At 47.2% G+C, this 24,443-nt stretch overlaps 1 protein-coding gene across 6 annotated transcripts in view; it reads left to right on the forward strand.

The window, feature by feature from the left end:
* Positions 1 to 24,443, forward strand: part of FHOD3 (formin homology 2 domain containing 3) — a 556,170-nt gene that overhangs the window by 465,211 nt on the left and 66,516 nt on the right. For all 6 annotated transcript variants that reach the window (XM_047794147.1, XM_047794143.1, XM_047794144.1 and 3 more), the window contains 2 exons: positions 5,179 to 5,475; positions 15,269 to 16,149. In XM_047794147.1, the coding sequence (XP_047650103.1) occupies positions 5,179 to 5,475; positions 15,269 to 16,149 (1,178 nt within the window). The remainder of the gene's footprint in view (positions 1 to 5,178; positions 5,476 to 15,268; positions 16,150 to 24,443) is intronic.

The raw sequence follows: 24,443 nt of genomic DNA on the forward strand, positions 1-24,443 counted from the left end.
TTTGCTAAGTGTGTTCTGGCAGTGCCAAGATCTCATCAATCTGTACTCTCAGGATGTGGTCCAGGAAGACGGAGGCCAGCTCTGGACGCCTTTTCCATTGCCAGGCGTTTCTTGCCATGTCCTCATTTCATATCCCAGCTTGCACCTATGACGGGGAGAAGGGCTGCTGGGTACCTGGGCCTGGGCCTTTGCTGTTCCTGCCCGGCCTCAGCATTCCAAAGCCAGGAGGTGACCCTCCCTCACGGAGAGGTCTGAGTTTTGAGGGTTTAGAAGACAGTTCAAGTGCAGTGCCTCAAAGGGATGCTCACACTCTACCTCCTCCGGGAGGCCCTGGCATGGAAAACTTCTTCCCACTGTCCAGCGTCTCTGTCACCAGCCCGTGTGTTCTTCCAGGGATGCTGTTTATTCGCTTTTCTCCTTCTCTTGAGCCCTGCTGACTGGCGTTCACTTCCTTCCCCTCAGTCTCTTTATCTGCAGGCTTTACTTCCTGAATGTTCACCATACACTCGAAGCTCTAGGCCACCTCAACTGTCCCCGGGGGGAGTGTGTTTTGCCTGTGATGTAGGCATAGTCAGGGTCCTCTCAGACCAGGTGAAATGTGGCCTGTCCCTCCCTGAAGCAGCCGTCACTGCCCTTAGTGGGGAGATCCAGGTCCTTAATTCACTGTTCAAGGCCTGTGGCCCCAACCCCTGACTCCGGCCAGTTTTCACTCCTCCTGCACGCGCTGGGCTCCTGGTCTCTGCATGTGCCCTTCCCTTTGCCCAGAGCATTCTCATGTACACTTTCCCCTCCTTAACTCCTTTTTACTGCTTAAATATCATCTTGGTACAGACACATAGGTGCCTTTGCAGGCATAACCAAAACCGCTTGTGGATCCTCCCAGGGCACCAGGCTTTTGCTCTTAGAATATCCATCCCCTTTATCAGTTTTTGTGATTGTGTCTGGTGGGAGCTGAGGGACTAGGATTTCCCTGGGTCCATTGGTGGTAGGATTTGCTTGCCTTTGCCAGGTAGAGACCATGGGTGACAGATAGGTTCTCTTTAACTCCTCTGTCACCTCCATGACAATGAGAGCTGGGTCCATCTCATGTGTCAATGTGCCTCTCCCCAAGGATGCCGTTGCTAAGTGTCAATGAGCAGTGGCGAGCCGTTTTCATCCATCAGTACTGATGAGTTATCTTAGCTCCCTTGAGGACTCTTCCCGTGGACTCACATGGTCCTTCTGTGTCCTGGGAACTCACCGAGAGTAGGTGATACTTTTCCCAGGTCTGCCCAGACAGCGGCTGGTGTGGCTTGGGCCAGCCACTCAAAAGGAACGCTTGTGGGGGCGGGGAGGGGCTGTTGGTGACTGAGGTCCTGAGGAAAGGGGAAGGGAAAGGGGAGCAGAAGTGTTCTGGAATTCAGTGTGTAGTCTCAGGGGCTTCTTAGGTGTCCGTGACAACTTGGTGAACAGGTACTGGTCCAGGACCACACTGCTGAGCAGAAGGCAGAGTCTTGGCTCCCAGGGAACTTTCACCTTTGTTGTTCCTGCATCTGATTAATACACCTGGAGGAGGGCTCAGCCGTGGGTCCCTTCCAAGGACTTCCCATCCCCTGTTACCCAGTGCCCTCGCTTGGGTGCCTGGCCACATACCACTGTGACCCCCATGGATGGGATTTTATGTCCTGTGTCACCAGCCAAGCACTGAGCCTTCTGAAAGCAGAGGGGTGTATCACATCCTTGGCCCCTGTGTCGCCTGGTGTGTTCATCTGGTGTCGGGAATGCACAGCCATGTGTGTTGGCTCTCTGTGTCACCACCACACTCTATCTTGGGTGGTTTGGCCTGACTTGAATGTGTGTGAATATTACTTAATTCATTCATTGTTGGAATGGCTTCACCCTTCATAGATTTGCAGTGAGGTCCTGTGAACCCTGAGCCTGCCTGCTGATCAGGTGGTAGCTGTGGAGGTGACATCCTTTCCAGCAGGTAAAGAGAGAGAGAGAAACCACCCCAGCAGTCAGATCCCACCTATAAATGTCTGGCTCCAGGAAGTAAGGGCCAAGTTGAAGGGCACTGTTCATTCCCAAGTGTGGGTGGCTTTCTAGAGCTTGAACGTCCATTCCCTCACAGGTCCCTGCAGCCCCCAGCTACTCGGAGGCCAGAGTCGCTGGGTAAATGGAAGGAAATACAAGAGCATAGTGCATGTAGGCTGGAATCACACAGCCATCAAATTGTGGATCCTTCCTGCCTTGTCTCCTGGTCTCCTGGGGATGGGAAGTAGACACAGGCTTATGGTAACCAACTGTACCCGTCTCCCTGTCAATGATAAAGCCACATGGAGGCACCCTTGCCAGTTTTCACCATATGCTCACCAATTAAAACTTAAACGCATGCCACATGCTAGGCTGTTGGAAACACATTGTCGTTTTGATGTGGCTATTCTGAAGGAAATGTGTACAAGAACATATGCTTTCTGTCAACCAACTGATGACACTGCTGTTGCTGAAACGATGTGTTTGCAGCGCTGCTGTAATGCATGGGGCTACATGTCTCTTTGCTAAATACCCTATCATCAAATGAAAAAGAAATTACCACGCAAAATCCTGCAACAGCAAATGGAATTTTTCTCAAAGCGACGTTCACTCTTTTCCCTGTCCCCAGCCCAGTTTCTGCTTTTAAGGAAAAATGCCTGACACTCCCATTCTTGGGCACATAGGTTCACAGTCCTGTGCCCTTTGATTTCCTCCTGTGACTGCCAGCCAGGGTGTCTCAACCTGGAGACCTTGCTCCCCTGTCACCAGTTCCCAAACCACCCCTTTTGGGGACACCTAGCAGGGACACCCAGCAGACAGCAGAGGGCCTTTGCTGTCCCACCTGCTCTTCCTCCAGTCTCCCCTGGAAGCAGGTTCCTGTACTGCTCGTGAGGCCCCAGCAGAAGATGTACGTGTCATCAAGCTGGCAAAGGGAGAGTCCCAGTCCTCTATACCCATTTCCTACCTGAAGGGCACTGGGGGGATTCCCATGGAGGAGAATTTCTTCCCTGCGGTGGTGGGAAGTTACGCAGGACATAAGCAGAGGCTGGCATTTCCTCTTCTCCCCTGCCTCCCTCCCTCCCCACTTCTCTGACTCACTCTCTTAGGAAGGCAGCCTGAGAGTGGATGAGGCTGGGGGTTCTGGACCCAGTGAGTCCTGGACCCAGTGAGTCCTGGCAGAATGACTTCTTACTGGGACACAGAGGGCACCCGGGCCTCCTGCCCACTGAGGTCTGAGCTTTGCTCTTCCATAGCAATGCCACTGTCTGGTCTACTGGGGAGCTTGCTCTCGGTACCCCATGGCCACCCATGTGAGCTGGCAGGACGCTTCCAGAGAGAGAGATCCCCCCAAGTCTGCCTGTTTTTATGGGGTCTGGGCAGGGTCCTTAATAGTTTCTGCCATGGGCAGCTCCTGCCTGAATCTCTGTATTTCTTTGAGAGCAGTGTGTGCCTAGGGCTGAAGCACTCAGACTTAGGGTCGAGGGTTGGGAGAAGGCGCTGCCAGGATGCTAGCAATGTGTCTCTCCCAGCCCCTGAGGGCCAGAACCTCAAGAGCGACTTGTCCTCCTCTGGCCTTAACAGCTGACTTTTTTTTTTTTTTGTAGTATTTCTAATCATTTTTGTACCCATAGCTCACAGCTGCGAGAGTTGTTTGGCAAAAACATGCATAAAGCAGACTGTGCCCTTTCCTTGCTCCCTAGGGAGTGACACCCATGGAGCAGAGCCTGAGCAGCAAATATCCTGTCCTTTCTTTCTTTTGTGTGTGTGTGTGTGTGTGTGTGTGTGTGTGTGTGGCACCTGCAGCATATTGAAGTTCCCAGGCTAGGGATCCAATTGGAGGTGCAATTCCCAGCTACACCACAGCCACAGCAACCCCAGATCTGAGCCACATCCGTGACTTATACCACGGCTCACAGCAAGGCTGGATCCTTAACCCACTGAGCGAGGCCAGAGGTCGAACCTGCACTGTATTGGGTTCGTAACCCACTGAGCCACAGCGGGAACTCCACAAATCTCCAGCTTTGGTAGGTTTACAAAGAGTTCTGTGTCTATTTGAGGGATTTTTCTAAATAACTTTCAAACTTTATGGACTAACTTCACATTATAAGCAAACATAGTTCAAGCAAAGGGTGACAAGCCTCACTAGTTTAGTCACTGATAAAACACTGGGCTGCTCTTTGCTTATCTGCTTCATTCATACAGATTTCTTTTTCCTCTTTCCCTGAAGAGGCAAAAGGATCATGTATTAGTTTACTGTTGCTGCGTAACAAGTTACCTCAAACAGCTATTTAGAACAGCACTGTGTTTATCATCTCATGGTTTCCGTAGGTCAGAAGTGCAGCATGGCTAACTGGATTCTGGACAGAGGAGGGGGAGAAGGGAGGTGGTTATCACAAGGCCACAGTCAAGGTTGTGACTGGGTGGGCTCTTATCAGGAGACCCTGGGAAGAATCCACCTCCAGGTTCATTCGGGTTGATGGCAGAAGTCAGCTTCTTGTGCTTGCAGGACCGAGGTCCCTCTCTGTTCCTTGGCTGAACACCTGTGGAGTCATTCTCAGCTTCTAGAGGCCACACACTGCTTGTCACATGGGCCCCTCTGTCTTTACAGCCAGCACAGATATATCAGATACTTCTTGTGTTTCTAATCTCTCTGACATCCTTTTCTGGTGCTGATCAGAAAACATTGTTTTACTCTACTGTATAAGATAGATGATTTAATAAGAACCTACTGTGTAACACAGGAAAATCTACTCAAAGGCTTGTGATAGCCTATAAGGGGAAGAGAATGGATTTATGTGTATGAGCGAATCACTTTGCTGTACACCTGAAACTAATACAACATTGCAAACTAACCATACTCCAATAAAATTAAATTTAAAAAAAGAAAAAGAAAACACTTGCTGTTTTAGACGAGGCCCACCTGGGTAATCTCCGTATCTTAAGGTCCAGTGGTTGGAAATGTGAATACCAGTTGCACAGCCCCTTCCCAGCAGTGTCTCAATCTGTGTTTGATTGAACAACCAGGGGACAGGAATCTTGGCCAGTTTAGAATTCTGCCTGCATGTGAGAGCACAGAGAAATCAGCCTCATGTCTGTTCTCACCCTTGCTCAGTGCTTCCAAGGAAGTCCTGTTGTGATGAAAGTCTCCACTCTTGTCTCCATCAGTGAGCACCGGGGATCCTGAGCCCCACCCAGGGGCAGAACCGGAAGCAGAGGCAGAGGTAGGGCACGTGACCCATGAGGCCAGGGGGGAAGTAGCCCCCGCCCGCACGGGAGCGGAGAGCGAGGTGGAGCAGGCCCTGGAGCGGGACCGGGAAGAGCAAGCCTCCCTGAGCGAGAAGGAGAGGCAGAATGAAGCGGTGAACGAGAGGGACAACTGCTCAGCCTCCAGCATCTCATCCTCCAGCAGCACGTTGGAGAGGGAGGACAAGGAGGACAAGCTCTCCCGGGACAGGGGTACCGGTAAGGAAGCCCCTTTTCTTAGTGAACACGTTGCAGGGGACCTGGGGTGGGGGACCTGACTCACTGGCCTCTGAGCTGACCTGCAGGCTCAGCTCACTCACCAGACTGTCCCCCGGTGTGTGGCTAGAGGTGGAGAATGGGGCCACACTCAGCCAGCCAGCAGCTTCTAGCCCCACAGAAGGGGCCCCCCATATTCTGCTGTGTGGCTGCACCATCAATTCTACAGGTGAGAAAAGGTCCTGATAATAAGGGCGACAAGGGACTTTTCATGAGGAATAAGCCCCAGAAGACAAATTCCCCATTTCCTTCTAAAGAACTGTTAATAGTTAGTGGGCTTTTTTTTTTATGATTTAAATTTGGAGATGTGTCATGTTGTTATCTGCTCCCTTGAAAGAGTTTTTTCAGTGAAGTGTGTTAAATTATTATGACTGAACATTTCAGACCAGAACAAATTTTGTTAAAATGAGTGATTTGAGGAGTTCCTATTTTGGCTCAGAAGGTTAAGGCCCAGACGTTGTCTCTGTGAGGATGTGGGTTCAATCCCCAGCTTAGCTCAGTGGATTAAGGATCTGGTGGTTGCTGCAAGCTCCGGCATAGGTCGCCGATGTGCCTCAGATCTGGTGTTGCTGTGGCTGTGACATAGGCTATAGCTGTGGCTCCAATTAGACCCCCTAGCCTGGGAACTTCATATGTCACAGTTGCGGCTGTAAAAAGAAAACAAACAAAAAAAACAAAGTAAATCATATGAGTACTTCCAAAAGGTGGCCATTCACAGTGTGCTGAGATCAATTTGATGTGCACGACCAGAATGTCATAATTTAGATAGTTTTCTACAGTTCACTCAGGATTGTTCTTCTCTTTGATATAAACTCATGCTTTTTCTTGCAGAATTATGCCTTTATGCTGTTTTACGCGACATTCATTCCGTTTCACCTGTTTCATGGTGACGTTATGATTAGGGACCAAATGGAATCTTAGTCCTCCCTAGGAGCTCTGGGAGGGTGCCACAGAGGACTTCAGAACTTGTAAACGATTCAGATAATCATTTGAATTATGATTCAGTGGGCCATCATGGAGTTGGTTTTCCTACCCATGACTTGGGTGCTGTCAGGGTAGCAGGAAGCCTTCTCTCTTGACGAACACCCCTCACCAGTGGAGGCAAGTTTTATGGGCCAGCCTTTATTAAGCTTCATAGTGACGCAGAGTCACGTTGCCTACATCTTAAGCCCAAGGGGCAGCATGAAAACCCCACAAAGACCTGCAAATTGGTGGCATGAGCCATGCATGGCTTATTAGTTCACACATTAAGGATACATTGTATCTGAAGCCCAGACAAATGAAAGAAGACTGAATAAATAAATGAATGAGTGAAGCCACAATGTCTCTAAGGCAACTTGTCAGGCAGTGGATTAGTCTAAACGATTAATATTTGAATTTTCACAGTTGTATTATTGGATTTTGTTCTATCGATCTCTGCCTGGTCACTGTGATACAGTAAAAAAGGGCATGAAAGACCTCGTTTACATCCTAGGAATTTTTGTTTGTTTGTTTGTTTTAGGGCAGTACCTGCAGCATATGGAGGTTCCCAGGCTAGGGCTCAAATCAGAGCTGAAGGCACTGGCCTACACCACAGCAACAGCAACTCGGGATCCAAGCTTCATCTGTGACTTACACCACAGCTAACGGCAACGTGGGTTCCTTAAACCACTGAGCGAGGCCAGGAATTAGACTCGTGTCCTCATGGATATAAGTTGGGTTCGTTAACTGCTGAGCCATGACGGGAACTTCACATCTTGGAAATTATTGCCCTGAAAATCATGTGTCTGTTTGGCTGAAGATATGTATGAAAAGGATTACATATATTGATACTTAATTTCTTTCAAAGTCACGTTAGAGTTAGACTCTCAGATTTTACTTGTTATTCACATTTAATGTAATTATGGGCATAGTACATGGTAAGGCTGCTTGATTAGTTTGGCCTTAACTCCTGGTTTATTTATTATGAATAGCTTTAAAAACTATTCATCATAACTAGACTTAGCAGGCCTAAAACATATCAACAAGTTAGATTAGGAAAAATAAGCCAGGGAGCAGAACTTTCTTGGATCAGATGGCCCAATATTCTTCCAAATAAGGACAACTTTCCAAAAATGGAAACTCTGCTCCCAGTGAAGAACCATCAACTTCCTACCAAAAGCTGGAGGTGTCCAATAATTAGAGCTTTGCAGTGACTTTTGCCTTTAGTCTGGTGCTGTTAAGAGATGTGACCATGTTTATTTGTTGTAGCTTATTAGTTCCTAAAAAATTCCACTGCTCACAGGAAGCAGCTCTAGAGTCAGAAAAGCTTTGTCATCATATTCTGCACTTCTCAGAATGTTCTGTTACATCACAAAGGCAATCAAAATGACTCCCAGGCATTCTTGTCGTGATTCAGTGGTAGCAAACCCAACTAGTATCCATGAGGATGCAGGTTTGATCCCTGGCCTCGCACAGTGGGTTAAGGATCCAGCGTTGCCATGAGCTGTGGTATAGGTCGCAGATCAGGCTCAGATCCCATTTTGCTGTGGCTGTGGTGCATGCTGGCAGCTCCAATTCAACCCCTAGCCTGGGAACTTCCATATGCTGCAGGTGCAGCCCTAATAAGAAGAAAAAAAAAAGTGATTCCCAGTCTTATTTCTAACAGTTATACCTATTCCTCAAAAATGAATTTGTAGGACCTGAAAGAGACTCAACTCATTTCAAATGTGTGGTTTTATTTTTTGTTTGTTTTGTGTGTTCCACTCATGGGCATTAGTGTGAAGGGCCTCGTCATAGCATTCATCGCACTTTGTTGTAGTTACTCTCTCTATATATACAACTGCCCTTTGTCTCTACTTGCACATAAGCATTGTGAGGATGAGGATGTCTGTCTGGTTCATTGTGAGTCCTCATGTCCTGGCTGGGTGCCCAGGAGATAGTAGGGGCTCACAAAACCACTGGTGAATAAATGAATGAAAAGGTGTCTGGCTAAGGTGGAAAAGCCTTGTTGCTCCCAGGTCTTCCCTCTTACCACTGAAATATCAACACCTTGAACATTATAGGATGACCAATTAGAGGAGGACTCTGAAAGGAGGAAAGAAGGAGGCAGACAGCCTAGGAAGCTTTGGACTTGAATGACATGGAATTGAAGCTTCACGCAAAATCTCTTAGTCAAAGGATTGGGCAAAGAATTGCCTAACTGAACCGAAAATCTTTGGGGCTATTAATGAATGTTCTATTCTAGACAAGCTCTAATGGAGAATTTGTCTCTATTCTAGACAAGCTCACTGTCCCACCTCATCCTCCAAACAAGTGGCTTCACTGACACCAAAGAGGAGGTATCCTTCTCTACACCCTCATCCCACGGAAACAGGAGTGACAGTGGTGTCCCTTCCCCCTCAACCCTGTGTTGTCAGCAGGACTCAGAAGGGAACCAATCTTTCTCTCCCCTGCCCAGTAGAAGTAGGTAGTACTCGACTTGCCCTATGAGACAGCGTCATAGGCTATCCCCTACAGGGGAGAAAAAGTAGATCCCAGTTTCCCCAACAGGGGGCTGTCTGTGGGGTCCTGTGGAGATCTGAGCCTTCACCACCACTCAGTAGGAAGGAGGCTTAAAGAGGAGTGGGGAGAGGACTAATAGCAATCTCTTATCCCCATGACCACCCTCCTTCTCCCTGACGACAGGGTGCACCCAGCAGGTAGCTGAGTCTCCGTCCTTAGCCAGCATAAACCAGGTAGAATGATGTGGTTGGAAGTGAGACTATACTACCTTCTGCTCCCCCCAACCCAGAATCCGTGGGGACTGGTGAGAAGCTGCGGCTTTACCTCACTTGGAGGCAGTGAGCCAATGTGAGTCAGCGTTCGTTCCACTTTCGCTGGGAAGACGGCTGTGGGGGTCCAGGGGGTGTCGCACCTCCACCCACCCATCAAGGAGTGTGAGCCAGCCCTCTTCCTGGGTGGTGATAGTAAGATCCGGCAGGGAGCCAAACATCTCCTGGCACCAAGACCTGCAAGCTGCCCCTGAAAAGGGTGACAACCTCCTTAAAGAGAAGATTAAATAAGACCCAACAAGCCTATCAAATAAGATGCAACATGTCCAGGATGCCATCAAAAATCACTCATCATGTCAAGAAGTGGGCAGTCACATCTTGAATAGGAAAAGACAGTCAAGAGATGCCAACTCTGAGATGAGCCAGAGGCTGGGATCTTCTGTCAAAGATTTTAAAGCAGTCATCATAATAACGCTCCAGTGAACAGTGACCAGCCCTGAGGAAATGTATGAAAAGAATATCTTGGCAAAGAAATATGAGATATTTTAAAAGAACCAAAGGGAAATTATGGAACTGGAAAATACAACTGAAATAAGATACTTGACATGCTTTGTAGTTGATTGGCAATAACAGAGGAAATAAACAATATACTTGAAAACAGATCAGAAAAAGGAGTTCCCCTCGTGGCTCAGCAGTAATGAACCCGATTAGTAGCCATGAGGACGTGGGTTCGATCCCTGGCCTCACTTAGCAAGTTAAGGATCCAGCATTGCCGTGAGCTGTGGGGTAGGTCGCAGACGTGGCTCGGATCTGGCATTGCTGTGGCTGTGGTGTAGGCCAGCGGCTACAGCTCTGATTTAGCCTCTGACCTGGGAACTTCCATATGCTGTGGGTGTGGCCCTGAAAAAAAAAAAAAAAAAAAAGATCAGAAGACATTACCAAATCTGAATAGCAGAGGAAAAGTATATTGAAAAACTGAACAGGGACCCACGGGACTCTAGCAACAGAACTAACATTCATTTCATCAGAGTCTGAGGAGGAGAGAGAGAGAGGGCAGTGCTGAGAAAAATATTAGAAGAAATAATGGCTGAAAATTTCCCAAGTTTGGCAAAAAGCATAAACCTACAGGCTGAAGAAGCTGCACAAATCCTAAGAAGAATAATGCAAAGAAATCTGCACTGAGACAAATGATAATCAAACTTCTGAAAACTAAAAACTGAAAAGAAAAAAAAATCCTGGGAGACAGTAGGAAAAAAACGACATGGTATAGAGAAACACCAGTTCAAATGACGGCACATTTCTCACCTGAACCACGCAAGTCATCAGGAAGAGTCATAGCATTTATAAAGTGCTAAAAAGTAGAACTGTCAGCCGTGAATTATAAATACAGCAAAAGTAGCCTTTAAGAGTGAAGGGGAGATAATGACATCCTCAGTTGAAGACAAACTAAGAGACTGTGTCACTAGCTGACCTAGCCTTAAAGCAGAGCTAAGGAAAGTTCTTTGAATAGACAGGAAAATATGACACAAGAAGGCTTAGGATTCCAGAAAGAAAGAACAAAAGAATGGGTAAAAATAGGGGTAATTTTTTTTTTAATTATCTATTTCCTCATGCATTTCTTTTTGTTTTTTGGCTGTGCCCTCAGCATACAGAAGTTCCTGGGCCGGGGATTGAATCTGCGCCATAACAGTGACCTGAGTCACAGCAGTGACAGCACTGGATCCTTAACCCCCTAGGCCACCAGGAAACTCCTCCTCATGTGTTTTTTAAATCATATCTCATGATGGAAGAAAAAAATTTTATTTAATATGTAATGTTCATTGTATGTCACAGCAAATGGAGGTTCCCCGGCTAGGGGTCTAATTGCAGCTGTAGCTACCAGCCTACGCCAGAGCCACGGCAACGCGGGATCTGAGCCAAGTCTGCGACCTACACCACAGCTCACGGCAACGCCGGAGCATTAACCCACTGAGCAAGGGCAGAGACCGAACCCACAACCTCATGGTTCCTAGTTGGATTCATTAACCACTGCGCCACGACGGGATCTCCAAGACAATTATATTTTTTTAAGGTAGGATAGTCAAGGGATCTAAATGGAAATCAGGTTTCTCCCCTTCAAAGGAGTCAAACATCAATACTAATAGACAAAGTTAATGTGTATATTGTAAACCCAGAGCAACCGCTAAGAACATTGATGGAAGCAGGGTATTCAAAAACACCATAAAGAAATTGCATTGAAGTTCTAAAAAATGTTCAAGTTACCCACCCAAGACCAAGAAAGAAGAAACTGAAACAAAAAAACCAAAACATGTAAAATGGCAGACTTAAGCCCGAAGATATTAATAATTTATTTTTTAAGAATTATTTTAAATTAAAAGATAGAGGTTTTCAGAGTGGATTAAAAACACAACCCAACTACAGTGCTGTCTATTCAAAACTCATTTAAAAGATAATGGTATAGGCAGATGGAAAATTAAAAGTTGGGAAAAGATATCATGGCAGCATTAATCAGAGAAAAGGAGGAATGGCTATACGAATTTCAGATAAGGTAGACTTCAGACCAAAGGAAATGAATAGGGACAGAGAAGCACCCTACGTAACAATTTAAAAAAAAAAGAAAAAAGAAAAAACTAAATGAATGAAGAAAATAAACGAGAAATCCAGCATTTAAAATATTACCTGATTATGCTGTTTTCCCAGATGCCAAGATAAGAAATTGCCAACATTTTCCAATAAATGGAGAGAGTGAGGCAGTCTGTTGAGAGAGATTCAGGCACTTTATCAGCCACAGCCTCCTGGCATCAAAGCAGTCTCCCTATTTACAGGACTGTCTGACCAGCTGGAGAGATTTTTTTCCATTGTGTCCTCAAATGCCACCTTCCTCTCTTTGATGATGGTTATTGCCTGTGTGTGTGTGTGTGTGTGTGTGTGTGTGTGTGTGTGACCTGCAAGAGGGCTCAAGCGCTTCTTGTTATGGTGCTGGTTGCTTGGTGAGCTTCGGCCACTGTTGACCAGAGCCTAGAAACCAGGACACCGGAAAGAAACAGAGAACCAGGAGCCCTTTGTGCTTGCCCAGGAAATACCTCTTTGAAGATGAAGACACAGCATCAGGGAGAGACCAGGGTCCTCCTCCAGCAGTTTGGCTGGGCTCTTGGTCTTTGATAGAAGGGAAGTTCCTGATGCTCATGGCCAAGGCCTAGGTCTCCTGCTCCCTCCTCAAAGAAGTACCCACGGAGGCCCTGGATATCTGCCAGAACTCACATCCTGAAATGCCCACCACCCAGCCTTGCTGGCCCTTAGGAAGCAAACTTAGAGGAAAGACATTCCTGACCAGCCATTCATTCATTCATTTATTCAGTCTAGATGCTGGGGATACACCAGGGAATAAAACAAACCCAAATCCCTGCTCTTGTAGAGTTTATACTCCAGTGAAGAACACAGTTTATCAAGTAGATAAGATGCTATTTGAGCAAGCCCTAAAGGAAGTTGAGAAGTAAATTGCATGATTAACTGGGTTTGTCACAGGAGGGGCAAAGCCCCTGAGGCTGGATCACACCTGGTGAGTTCTAGGAATGGCAGGGAGCTGCTGTAGCTGAAGAGGGTGACGTCTGTGTATCTGGGGTGGCAGTGATGAAAGTGGTGGTGGTAGAGGAAAGAAAATTAAGGTGGGATCGAGCATGACTTGTGAACATTGCCAGGTCTTTGGCTTTTTGTCTCAGTGAAATGTGGTGCCTTTAGAAGACTGAGCAGAAAGATATGATTAGACATTTGAACCCATCATGTGGCTCTGAAGGATCCATCGGTACTTGTTTGGGGAAGGGGCAGTCAAGAACTGACTGTAGGTACTTCCATTGTGACTCAATGGGTTAAGAACCCGATTAGCATCCTTGAGGATGCGGGTTAGATTCCTGGCCTGACTCAGTGGTTTAAAGGATCTAGTGTTTCTATGAGCTGTGGTGTAGGTTACAGACATTGTAGGTTACACAGGTTAGATAGTGTAGGTTACACAGTGTTGGCTGTGGCTGTGGCCAACAGCTGCAGCTCCGATTTGACCCCTAGCCTGAAAACTTCCATATGTTCCAGGTGAGGCCCTAAAAAAACAAACAAACAAAAAAAAAAACCCTCAAAACCTGGCTGTAGCAGTGGGGCTGGAGTGGAAGCTGAGACCAGCCAGGGCCTCTCTGCAATACTGTTGGCAAGAAACCATACTGCTTTGGACCAGGTTTGTGGTAGTTGTTTTGATAAGAGGAGTGGTTGGAATCTGTAACACGAAGGATGCCCTGCTGTGCTGGATGTGTGGGATAAAAGAACAGCAGGCATCAAGGATGACTCTGAGGTTTTTGGAATTGGCAGCAAGATCGATGAGGTTGACACATCTGAGGCAGGAAATGACTGCCAGAGAAGCAAGATCGGTGAGTGGATAGGAGTGAGGGCAGAAGGTGGTATTTAAAGCCTTGAGCCTGGATGAGATGATTATTAAGACAGTGAGCAGAGATGGAGAGAAGAGGTCCACGGACACATAAAAGTTAAAGATAAGGAGGAGCCAACACAGGAGACTGACAAGGAGAAGTCAGAAAAAAGGAAGCAAACCAGGTGAGTGCCATGTCTTAGAAGCCAAGTGAAGGATGTACGTCAGGATGAGGTAGAGACAGCTGGGTCTAGTGCAACAGGAAAGTCATTCGTTACCAGGGAAGGAGCATCTTTGAAAGGAAGCAAAAACTTCATTACATTGAGTTCAAGAGAGAATAAAGAAATTGAAGACAGCAAAACAACTCTTAGAACAGCTCTCTTTCTTTCTCTCTCTCTCTCTCTCTCTCTCTCTTTCTTTCTTGTCTTTTTAGGGCCACACCCATGGCATATGGATGTTCCCAGGCTAGGGGTCAAGTTGGAGCTACAGCTGCCAGCCTCCACCACAGCCACAGAAATGTGGGATCTGAGCCACATCTGCAACCTACACCACAGCCCATGGCAACACTAGATCCTTAACCCACTGATCGAGGCCAGGGATTGAACCTGAGTCCTCATAGTTACCAGTCAGATTCATTACCACTGAGCCACAAGGGGAACTCCGTGAAGCAGCTTTACTTTAAAAGAAAGGAGAAATTTTGAATTATACCTGGATGAATACAGGGAATCATATGAGGTTTTTTTTTGGGGGGTAGTGAAATTATACTGTGTTCATTTGCCAGTAGAAAGGCCTAGTGTGAAGGTTACGAGAGACATAAGACAGAGAATTGCTGGAGTGGTTTCCAGATGCACAAGTGGAAGGACATCTACTAAGAGAGGTAGCTTATCATTGGTCACAAGACAGAGGTCATGGTCAGGGTTAAGGTCCAGGTGGGAGGATGGAGGCAGAATGGGGATGCTGGAAGAGTTCCTTTGATTTTATCTATTAAGTTGTTGAACTAGGAGGCAAGGCCATGCCTGCAGAGGATGAGATAGGTAGAGGAAGCAAGGAGAGAAAGGAGATGAAAAGTCACCTAGAAGTCACATGGGACTGCTGGGCAGCATTAAGGGTCCCCTGATGGTCATGAACTTAAAGTATGACCAATGGCACAGTTTGTGCATTTCCCCAGGCACTTTGACTTCACTGGTGCAGAAGTGGAGTAGTGGGAGAAAGGAGGTCACTCTACATCTTTCCAACACCTGCTGTGGGTGAGGGAGCAGGTCCTTTCCTTCCTGTGTGTAGTTAGGGCAGAAGCCCCTTAGTTACCCTGGGTGGGTCTGACCATCATGGATAGGAAAAGTGGGGGAAATTTTTCCCATGAGCCTAGACCAGAGCCACAAGCACTGTCATACCTGTGTGAGCCTTGGGTCCTAGAGTGGGTCATGGCACTTTGATATGGCACCTCTTTCTGCTCAAGAACATCTTGTCAGCTATGACCATGCATTCCGTGTCATCCTGAATCCCTCTATGTGTAATGCCCACATATTACCTGCTTGGTTTTCCCGTGGTGTGGAAGCCCGTGCCACATCCTCATTTTTTGCTTCCTGTGTCCTTTCAGGTTTGTGGTCCGCAGGGGTTCAGGATGCCAGTGTAAATGAGCAGTGTGGCGACATCCTCACCAGCAAACGGTTCATGCTGGACATGCTGTATGCCCATAACAGAAAGCCCGTGGATGATGAGGAGAAGGGAGAGGGCGAGACCCGGAGGACCGAGCAGGGGGCGGAGGCAGTAGCCACCCTGGCCAGCAGGATATCCACCCTGCAGGCCAACTCTCTGGCCCAGGATGAGAGCATCAAGAGGGTGGACGTTGGCTGTCTGGACAATCGGGGCAGCGTGAAAGCCTTTGCTGAGAAGTTCAACAGTGGGGATCTAGGGCGAGGGTCCCCCTCCCCGGACACTGAGCTCCATGACAAGGTTGCAGAGAAGACGTCGGCACAGCCCAAGACGGAATCGGACTACATCTGGGACCAGCTCATGGCCAACCCAAGGGAACTTAGAATCCAAGACATGGATTTCACTGACCTGGGGGAGGAGGATGACGTCGATGTCCTGGATGTAGACCTGGGTCACACGGAGGCCCCAGGGCCGCCTCCCCCACCCCCTCCCACCTTTTTGGGTCTGCCACCCCCGCCCCCTCCACCCCTGCTGGACAGTGTGCCTCCCCCTCCAGTTCCCGGTAATTTATTGGCTCCTCCTCCAGTATTCAATGCTCCTCAGGGCTTAGGGTGGCCCCAGGTACCCAGGGGTCAGCCAGCATTCACCAAGAAAAAGAAGACCATCCGTCTGTTCTGGAATGAAGTGCGGCCTTTTGAGTGGCCGTGTAAGAACAATGGCCGCTGCAGAGAATTCCTGTGGTCAAAACTGGAACCTATCAAGGTGGACACATCCAAGCTGGAGCACCTGTTTGAGTCTAAATCAAAGGAATTGTCCGTCTCTAAGGTACCGCTAGCATCCAGCATGATTCTTGCAAAAGAGTTACTTTTAGCTGTTGGGTAGAATGAAGAGATTTGTTGCATATAAAATCCTCTCCTCTTTGCTCTTGCTCTTTGCTAAAAAAGGCATTTGGTATAAAAATCTGACCTTGAACACGGTGCTCTCTGGGCTCCCAGCTGAGTGTGTAAGCTAAGTGAGCAAGGGATCCTTCATAGCTAATGCAGACAGCAGCTTACTAACACCATTAGGCAAGTAGCTCTTAAAGAACCCAATAACCTGGAGGAAAAACCAGAAAGTTTATTCGGGGAATGTTAGCAAGGGCTGACAGCAGATGTTGATGTTAACTAGAGGAGCACAGACTCGGTAATTTATCAGCCATGCCGATTGCATCCAGGGGATGTCTTTATTCAGTCTTATCTTCGTTGAGTATGGTTGATAGTAATAGCAATAGTTTGAACCTCCGCTGTAACCACACAGTGCTTTTCACAAAGGCAGTAATCTATGTGCCACTTCTTTAGATAACCCCCTAGCTGAGTCAGCCTGCTGCGGGCGATCTAGATGTTTCCAACTAGCCATATAGTTAGCATCTTGTAAACATTACACACATATCTGGATTTCTTATTTTTCATAAATGTTTGAGGACCCTGGAGGCATTGTGGTACTTTTAACAGAGCTGTTCTGCCCACCTTTATAAGTGGAAAGCTCTACATGAAGTTATTGGGCATCAGAGGTAAAGTCCTGGTTTATGAACCCAGATGAAGAGGCTGTATGATGCTGGATCACAGACTTTATTTCTAACATTTCACTGCATTAATAATGTCCCCTTTACGTATCTTAAAGCATTGTTTCAAAAAAAAAAAAACTCTTGTGATTCTGGGTATATTATCAGGGTTTTTTTGGTTTGTTTGTTTGTCTTTTTTTGCCTTTTCTAGGGCTGCTCCCACAGCATATGGAGGTTCCCAGGCTAGGGGTCGAATCGGAGCTGTAGCCGCCAGCCTACGCCAGAGCCACAGCAATGCAGCCGTGTTTGCAACCTACACCACAGCTCACAGCAACGCCTGATCCTTAACCCACTGAGCAAGGCCAGGGACCAAATCCACAACCTCATGGTTCCTAGTCGGATTCATTAACCACTGCGCCACGACAGGAACTCCTGTTTGTCTTTTTTTGTCTTTTCTTCAGCCGCTCCCGTGGCATATGGAGGTTCCCAGGCTAGGGGTCTAATCGGAGCTCTAGCCACTGGCCTATGCCATAGCCACAGCAATGCAGGATTCAAGCTGTGTCTTCGACCCACATCACAGCTCACGGCCACGCTGGATCCTTAACCCACTGTGCAAGGCCAGGGAACGAACCCACAACCTTGTTGTTCCTAGTCAGATTCGTTAAGCACCGTGCCACAACGGGAACTCCTATATTATCATTTTAAAACAGGTTTAAGACCCTCTTCTCTGGAACTAGGGGTATGAGCAAACATTTTGTAAAGCATATTTAGACTAAACGGGCAAGAACTGATTATCATGAATTAATTCCAGCTCCATGGGTTGCTCCATTAAGCATTATTCTGGGTAAGTTTACAGCTGCCTGAGGGAGTTCCTGTTGTGGCATGGAGGAAATGAACCTGACTAGTATCCATGAGGACATGGGTTCGATCCCTGGCCTTACTCAGTGGGTCAAGGATCTGGCATTGCTGTGGCTGTGGTGTAGGCTGGCAGCTATAGCTCCGATTGGACCCCCTAGCCTGGGAACTGCCATATGCTGCGGGTTCAGCCCTTAAAAATAAAGGTAAAGCTTTCTGATTTGAGGTCCCTGACCTGCCAGTTGGGCACCGATTTTGAATCCAAAAGTATGTGCAGCATCCTTGGGACAGGAATGCCCTTCAGACAAGGCGCCAAGCAAGGGAGTAATGCTGAAAGGCTAGGTAAGGAGCTGTAACGAGTCCACTCTGTGTTAAAACCTGTTCCAGGGGGTCAGGAACTCCCTGACATTCTTCCTGAGTTGGCCTTTACCCTTGCGTTGATTTCTGAGGAGTCCCAGCAAGGATGTGAATCCGAACAATTTCCAGACCCACCTCCCCACCCCCCATGTCAGAATTAATGTTTTCTCCTGTTTACAGATCAAACTGCTAGGATCCAATACAGAAAGTCATGCCCCATCAGTCCTCTCCTCCAGCTGAAAGAAGACCCCCCCTACCCATCCCCTCTAGAAAATGACACCTAGGGGACTAATGTGGGGGATCTACTCTCGGTGTCTCTGTGTCCTGACTTTCCCTGGCCTGGTCACATGAGGTGATGAGCCAGCCAGATGCCCCCTTCAATTCTTAGTCAGGCATGGGAGAAGACTGGCCTGGGGGATGAAAATAGCAGTCTTTGTGGCCCTGGAGCTGCCCAGGATGTGACCTGGCTCCCACCACCCTCCAACCCGCTGATCTAGGTGCCCGTCTTCTTCATCCTTCTTGCACGGGCCCCTCTGGCTGCCTGAACCCTCTGGGCTTCCCCTGGTTGCACCCCAGCCTTGGAGGTTGCTGGGGGGAAGCTGGCTGACTTGGGGTGGGAAGACTAAAAGATAGTAACATTCTGGCATTAAAGGTACTTCAGAATTCGTTTTTACAAAGGAAATGAAAAGGTTGAAAGCTTCCTTGAGCAAATACCCAGCATGGACGTTCACCACCCTCTCTTCTCTTGGTCCCACTGTGGTGGTAAGAGTCAGCTTGGGACCCTCTCATTAATCCCAAGTTCCATTCTTGCATGAAGTAGGTAGCAACTTCTTAACATCCTTTATTGCCTAATAAAAGGACAAATGTTTGCCTGGTTTTTATAAAGTGAGAGCCTAAGAGGAATGCAATGTATTGAAAAATGTATCCAACTGATTCCAGAATGTTCTAGAGTGGGAAGCAGGAGCCCACGTTGGGAGGATAGGAAATGTAAGCAGGGGCTAACTTACAGCTGTTGCAAAAGGTGAGAATGCAAGTTGGAGAGCTGACTGTTAGCATATGTTACCAATACGGATAGATACTTCTACTCCTTGATTGATTTTCATACAACTCAGCAGTAAACAGCCACTTCTGAATTCTGGCTCATGAGATGTTTTTCATTAAACACAGTAGAGCACATTAAAAAAAAAAAATAGACTTCACAAGGCAGCACAGAGCAAAGGGAATCCGTTTCAGTTTCCACGAGAAGACTTAGACCAGACCAGAGCTACAGGGCATGGCGATGACCATCCCCATCCAAGTCACCGCCAGAGATTCATGCGGCAGATCCAAGACCCGGGTGGCCACTTAGGGGGAAGTCATGAGAGCAGAAAAGCGTGCTTTTGGGTTTTCTTTCCGAGTAGTTTTTGGAACTGATTTCCTTTTTTTTTTTCTTCCTTTTTTTTCTCTCAGCAGGAAATATACATAGCTTTTTAGTAAGATGACTTTAATTATGTTTTGTGGAGAGAGAAAGAAACCCTGTGCTAAATTTCCTCATGTTGTGTTCCTGCTGCTGGTCTGAGATGTGGAGAATGGCATAGGAGATCGTTAAAATGATCCCAGAGGAGGGGGCCCCTGGGAGCGAGGAGGTACCCTCCATGGACTTGACGTCACTCTGGGGAGCTCCGGGAAGTGGCCTTCCACCCCTGTGTGCCTAAAATAGGGCAGCCAAGTTCATCCAGCTCCCAAAGGGCAGCTCTTATATCCAAGGTCCCAGAGAAATGAGGGCAGGTGTGGCATGGAAGAGGGGACCAGAAGCAAGAAGGGGACCTGGTTTTCCCTTTGGGGACCCACTGCTGTCTTACTCACCTGGGTTCATTATCCTTATTATGGGGAGGGGTGCTGCAGTTGGATTTGGAGAAATTCATTCATCTTTATTTACCGTGAAGTTTTGAAACATTTCAGAAACTATTAGCAGTGACTTTTTAAGAAAATCTAGAAATGATGGTTTATTCCACCTGGGATAAGCCCCAGCCTGAGTTATTTTGAAAAGCTCCCCAAGGACTCATTTAAAGCTGTGAACTGTTGATTTAAAGTGAAAAATGAGGCACCAAGGAGCGGAAAGCATGGCCCCCACCCCCTCTTTCTGTCTTGGCTCCTCTGTCCCTGCTCTGTTTTATTCTCCTAAGAAGAAAGTCTTCCTACCCTATAATCAAGTTTATGTCGAAAGGGAATATGTTATTTTATTTAACAGCACCCTTGGCAAACCTGAATTCTACCTCGAAATTCCAAACACAACTTTGGGCCTTAACTGGGGTGAGCACAATCCTGGTGTATCCAGGACAGTCCTGATGTATGCCTGAGGTCTCAGCATAATTAATGATTAAGGGCACTCTCTTTCCCTCTTAAAATTTCCTGGTTAGGGTACTAGATAAAATACATTTACATTAGACATGTAACTATTTGGGAAGTTCCTCTTGTGGCTCAGCGGATTAGGAACCCGATTAGTATCCATGAGGTTGCAGGTTTGATCCCTGGCCTCACTCAGTGGCTTAAGGATCTGGCATTGCTGTGAGCTGTGGTGTAGGTTTCAGACATGGCTTGGATCTTGCATGGTTGTGGCTGTGGTGGAGGCTGGCAGCTGCAGCTCTGCTTCAACCCCTAGCCTGGGAACTTACATGTGCCACGGATGTGACTCCCCGCCCCCAAAAAAAAGAAAAAAAAAGCAGAAATGTAACTATTTTACAGTTGGCCTCTGCTCTAAAAGACTCCAAGGGCTATTATGGGAGATTAACATTTTTTTTCCTAAACTTTTCAATAAGCAAGCCAGTTCTGGCCAGTGCTTCAGAAAACTATATTCCTAACGCAAGGTTTTTCCGGCCTTTATTTAGATTTTAGTTGGCTTTTATGTTGTTGTTCCATCTTTTGCCTTAATGCTTTCCCTCATGTATCACCATCTCCCTTGTCACAGGACTGCAAGGTTCCATAGTGGTCACATCTTTATGAAATCTTTACCGTGGCATCACCGTCATTGTCACTTTCTCAACGGACAGTTTTGAAAGTATCCTGTGGCGCCACTCATTTGGGAGTTAGCAGGGAGTGAGGAGGAATGATTTACCATTTCTAGAACTGGTGCCTCACTGAGCCAGCCCCCAGGTCTGTGACAGTGAGGCTGACAAGTGTTTGGAGAGGTCCGTCGCCTTTCATGGAAATGCTCTCAAACTTAGCAGTATTCTCCAAGACTCTGAGTTCCCAGACTAAATCATGTCCTTAGCCCAGTTTCTATTTTTAATCACAGCACCCTCTGGGATGACAAGTTCCGTGTGCTGAATATCCACTTTTTAAAAAACAACATCCTTTATGTCTAGTAAAATGACTCTTCAGAAATTCAAAAGGGTGATCCTTCGTGGCAGCATTACGGAAAACTTCTAAAAGTCACGCTCTGTCCACCTGCCTGGACTGCAGGCCTCCACAGGCTTTGCTCAGGCTCCTCTCCTTACCCTGCTCATTTCCTCCTCTCCCCTCTCTTTGCTTTTTTTTGGTTTTTGTTTGTTTGTTTGTTTGTTTTAGGGCTGCACCCTCAGCATATGAAGGTTCTTAGGCTAGGAGTCGAATCGGAGCTATAGCTGCCAGCCTATGCCACAGCTGCAGCAATGCCAGATTGAGCCGCATCTGCGACCTACATCACAGCTCACGGCAATGCTGGATCTCGAGACCAGGGATCAAACCCGAATCCTCATGGATACTATTCAGGTTTGTTAACCACGATGGGAACTCTGACCTTGGTCCATTTTATCATGGCATGCCAGGGTAGAAGCCCCAGGACTGTTGTGAAGAGAATTTTTTTTTTTCTTTTTCATTTTTGGCCACCCCCTGGGGGAGTTCCTGGGCCAGGGATCAGATCCGAATCACAGTTGCAACCTAAGCCACAGCTGGCATTGCCAGATCCTTTAACGCACTGTGCTGGGCTGGAGATTGAACTTGCATCCTGGTGCTGCAGAGATACCACCGACCTCATTGTGCCACAGCGGAAACTCCAAAAGTTTTCTGATTTATTTCCAAGGACCACACCCATGATCTGCTTGCATGGTGCTAGCGGTGACAGAATGTGGGCTGTGTCTTCAGGAGTCCTCTATACCCAACCCTAGGCTCACAAAGCTCATTAACCCCTGAGTGTGAAGGACGGTTTCTCAGTAACTCGCAGCTCAGCTTCCAGTACTGAGATGACTTTGACAATGGGCACGTCAGGCTCATTTTAACATCGGTGAAAACTTCCTGCATTGTCAGCAGCAGTGGGACTTTACCCCATATCACTCCTGAAAATGGCAGGACCAGATCTTGCTGTATCTTGAGATGGGGGTGGGGAACCCCTATTTTTTGTGTCCTAAGAAATGTTCTCTTACTGCCTTTTGTTTCTTATTGTATACTCCTCTTCTTGGAAAAACACCTTTCTCCTCACCCAACAATCCCATCTCAAGTCTTTAGACCTTTTGAAAGTCTAAATCAGTGACTCTGGCTGTACAGAGATCTTTAGAACTTCTGTGACCCTGTGCCCACTTAGACCAGGGAGATCAGGATATCTGAGGATGGGACCCAGGCATCCTTGTTTTTCAGAGGGCCCCTGGGGATTCTGTTATTCACCCCAAATTGTAAAGCACTGGTCTAAACAAACTGTGTTTTCTGGTTTTCCTTCAGAAATTATCAGTAGATTGATCAGACATGTTTCTTCCTTGGATAAATGATACTGAGTTTCTCCCAGTTAGAGGAGACTTAGATGTAATGGTTGCCCATTCAGCCATGGAGGCAGCCACAATGCCTGGCAAAGAAGGAGATTCCTCTTCTTTTTCTAGCACTCCCCTTTTCATTAGTCCTGGAGTCCAGTCTCCTAGGCTCAGAGGGGATTTAGCATGTGGAAATCACCGTGATATTCTCCTCCTTAAAAACAGAAACCCAGATGTGCGTTGCCATCTCCTTTGCAAAGAGATCTTCAGTACCGTCCCAGGCCATGCTCACTTTCCAGATCTACTTCCAACTTTGGGGTTTCTTGTGCCTGGGGGTCTGCGCAGACTCTCGTGAGCACCCGTGAGCTCTTCTCAGTCATTTAGGAAGCCCTGGGCAAGTTGTCCATGTACTGGGAAGCAATTCTGCAGGCTAAATTGGGTATCAAGTCCCTGAACTGTCCCCTGGGACTGTCACTATTCAGGGTGGGGACACTGCTTTAATCTGACATTCCTATTTATGTCGGCACCTTTGATCAGTAAACGTGGTAGAAGCATCAGTTATGAAAAATTAGGCAAAATACACATTGGTATATCATATATTTTTAAAATACAATGTCAGTAGATTAAAAATGATAGGAATTCCTGTTGTGGCTCAGCGTGTTGAGAACCCAGCTAGTATCCATGAGGATCTGGGTTCAATCCCTGGCCTCGTTTAGTGGGTTAAGGTTCTGGCTTTGCTGCAAGCTGCAGCTCTGATTCAACCCCTAGCCCAGGAACTTCCATATGTCTTAGGTGTGGCCATTTAAAAAAAAAATGATAAAGAGGGTTATTGGTGATGAAAAGAGCTAAGAACTGATTCTTGGAAAGCCTTATTTTCTTGGCATTGTCCTAAGTACTTTACAGGTATCAATACTAGTAATACACTTCTAGTAGTCCTAGCAGACACTTCTGCCTGACGTCTGATTTACATCCTTCATCTCATTTCATCCTCACAACAACCCTTCAAGATAGGTCCCAAAGACCCTGCCCTTGCTCAGTGGGTTAACGATCCGGCGTTGCCGTGAGCTGTGGTGTAGGTTGCAGACGCAGCTCGGATCCCGCGTTGCTGTGGCTCTGGCGCAGGCCGGTGGCTGCAGCTCCGATTAGACCCCTAGCCTGGGAACCTCCATATGCCGAGGGAGCGGTCCAAGAAATAGCAACAACAACAACAACAAAAAAAGATAGGTCCCAAAGAGGTTCCGTGACTTGCCAGGGTCGCCAGGCTGTGAGTGTGTCAGATCCCTGCTGACCCACTGGGATGACTTGCTGCTCTGGATATTTTCAGTTACCCTGCAAGGCTCCTGGGTCTGTTCATGTGATCCCTGATTCCATTTTATTCTGCATACTTTCACGTTCAAGCTCTGAATACTTTGTCGTGCTCATCCCCAGTGGATTTTTAAATCTTGCCATTAAAAAAAAAAAAAAAAGATTCTGTCCTCTCAGTGATCTGCATGCTTTGCTACTTGCAATTTTAAATTTTTTGGTCTGAACTCTTCCTCTGTGTGACCATGAGCAAGTCGGTCAACCTCTCTGAGCCTATTTTTGCCTATGGGTTTTTTAAAAAGAGAGAAACCAGGCCTGCTCCTGTGTGCCTGACATCCTGCAGCTGTCGAGTAGACCCAGGGCAGCAG

This window comes from Phacochoerus africanus, chromosome 8 (genome assembly GCF_016906955.1).
Source record: "Phacochoerus africanus isolate WHEZ1 chromosome 8, ROS_Pafr_v1, whole genome shotgun sequence".
In the NCBI taxonomy this organism is placed as follows: domain Eukaryota; kingdom Metazoa; phylum Chordata; class Mammalia; order Artiodactyla; family Suidae; genus Phacochoerus; species Phacochoerus africanus.